We start from the raw sequence: 1,887 nt of genomic DNA, 5'->3' as shown, positions 1-1,887 counted from the left end.
AACAAAATAATGTGGGTATAGAACAAGACTAACATACTTAGAAAAATAAAGTAGATTTTTAGTGAAAGTCTTTTTAGCCAAATGTTTTGTTTTAGGTGCGTTTGGTGGTACAGAAGGCGTGAAGTCGGTATCAGTGGTGGAGGGAGATTCTGTCACTCTAAACACTGGATTATCCAATATGCAGGATCACATATTATTGTGGAATTATGGACCTCACACTCTCATTGCTGAAATCATAAAAATGGCCAACCTGAGCTTTATGTATGATGGTAAATTCAGAGACAAACTCCTTGTGGACAGCCAAACTGGATCTCTTACCATCACAAACATCAGTATTGCACAGTCTGGACTTTATAGACTTCAGATCATCAGTCGCCAAATAACTATAAAGAGATTCAACGTTACTGTCTATGGTGAGTATGCTAATACATTTTAATTACCGGAAACACATTTAATGTCCTTTTCCTTCACTGAGGGATGCGGGAGATGTCATGATGGAGAAGTGTACAGATTTACATGATAGACTCTAGCTTAATAAGATTTGTGAGACATTTCCAGGCACTTGGAAGTACAGTTAGAAACTCAGTCTTACGTTTCACAGACTATGGTTAAAGAGATAGTACACCACAAAATTAAATTTTTTTAAAGCATTTACCCTCAAGTTGTTCCAAACTTGTATTATTTCTTTCTTATGGTGAACACAAAAGATGATATTTTGAAGAACCTAACAGTTGCTGGTAGCCATTGACTTCCATCGTATTTTTTTTTTCAATGGGGACCATCAACTGTTTAGTTACCAACATTCTTCAAAATATCTTCTTCTGTGTTAAACAGAATAAACTTATACATGTTTGGAACAACTTGAGGGTGAGTAAATGATGACGGAATTGTTATTTTTGAGTGAACTATTCCTTTAAGGGTTAGTTTTTTGTGTGTGTTTATGTACTGCACCCGCAGCCAGGGTTGCCCTGTTCTGTATTAGCTTGGACATCCCATATTGACATGGCTTATTTCAGTGAAAGCAAGCAATCATACCCTCAGCAGACAACTATAAACGGTTTGTTCATGAAGTCTTTGCATTTTTCTTTTTTTTCCAGAACTGCTACCCATTCCCAGCATTATTAGGGATTCTTTACAGTGTTCTCCATCATCTTCATTGTCATCAAATCACAGTTGTTCACTGGCATGTTCAGTGTTGAATGTGAGTGATGTGACTCTCTCCTGGTACAAAGGAAACAGTTTATTGTCCAGCATCAGTGTGTCTGATGTTGAATGTGAGTGATGTGACTCTCTCCTGGTACAAAGGAAACAGTTTATTGTCCAGCATCAGTGTGTCTGATCTCAGCATCAGTCTCTCTCTACCTCTGGAGGTGGAATATCAGGATAAAAACACCTACAGCTGTGTGCTCAACAATCCCATCAGCAACCAGACCAAACATCTGGACATCAGTGGACTCTGTCAGCCACGTGCAGGTACGTCAGTGGTGGTAATAGAGTCTGTTTAGGCTGCTCTATTGTTCTTTGTAGGACAGGACTGATATTTGTATTGTACTGTTGTACTGTATTACTGCTACTTTCCTGTAACTCAAACAGTAGAGCACAGCACTAGCAATGCCAAAGTCATAAGTTTGATTCCGAAGTAAAGCAAGAACTTATAAAATGTGCTGTTGTCTATTTCTATTACAGAATGGAGCCACTATTTCTTTCTAATAGCACTAATACTTCCTGTAGTGCTGGCCATTATTGCAGGTTTTAAAATGACATCCTGGTTCAGCGGGAACTGTAAACGCACAAGAAGGTAATTATTATTGCACCTGTAATATTAAAAACTGAGTCTTAATTGTTAAATAAAAACAGTGCTATAAACATTGAAACACTGAAAGCTTA

General features: G+C 37.8%; 1 protein-coding gene across 1 annotated transcript; it reads left to right on the top strand.

The window, feature by feature from the left end:
• Nucleotides 1-241: 241 nt before the first annotated feature.
• On the top strand, nucleotides 242-1,473 carry LOC107732207 (natural killer cell receptor 2B4-like; the record flags this gene model as incomplete). The annotated part of the gene is made up of 3 exons (XM_016543488.1): nucleotides 242-413; nucleotides 1,098-1,260; nucleotides 1,331-1,473. Coding segments are annotated over exons 1-3 (478 nt in total), but the record flags the coding sequence as incomplete, so codon positions are not given.
• Nucleotides 1,474-1,887: the final 414 nt, after the last annotated feature.

This window comes from Sinocyclocheilus rhinocerous, unplaced genomic scaffold (genome assembly GCF_001515625.1).
Source record: "Sinocyclocheilus rhinocerous isolate Xijiao unplaced genomic scaffold, SAMN03320098_v1.1 scaffold13143, whole genome shotgun sequence".
NCBI lineage: Eukaryota > Metazoa > Chordata > Actinopteri > Cypriniformes > Cyprinidae > Sinocyclocheilus > Sinocyclocheilus rhinocerous.
The sequence above is the reverse complement of the archived record's forward strand: the minus strand, read 5'-3'. Positions and strand labels throughout refer to the sequence as shown.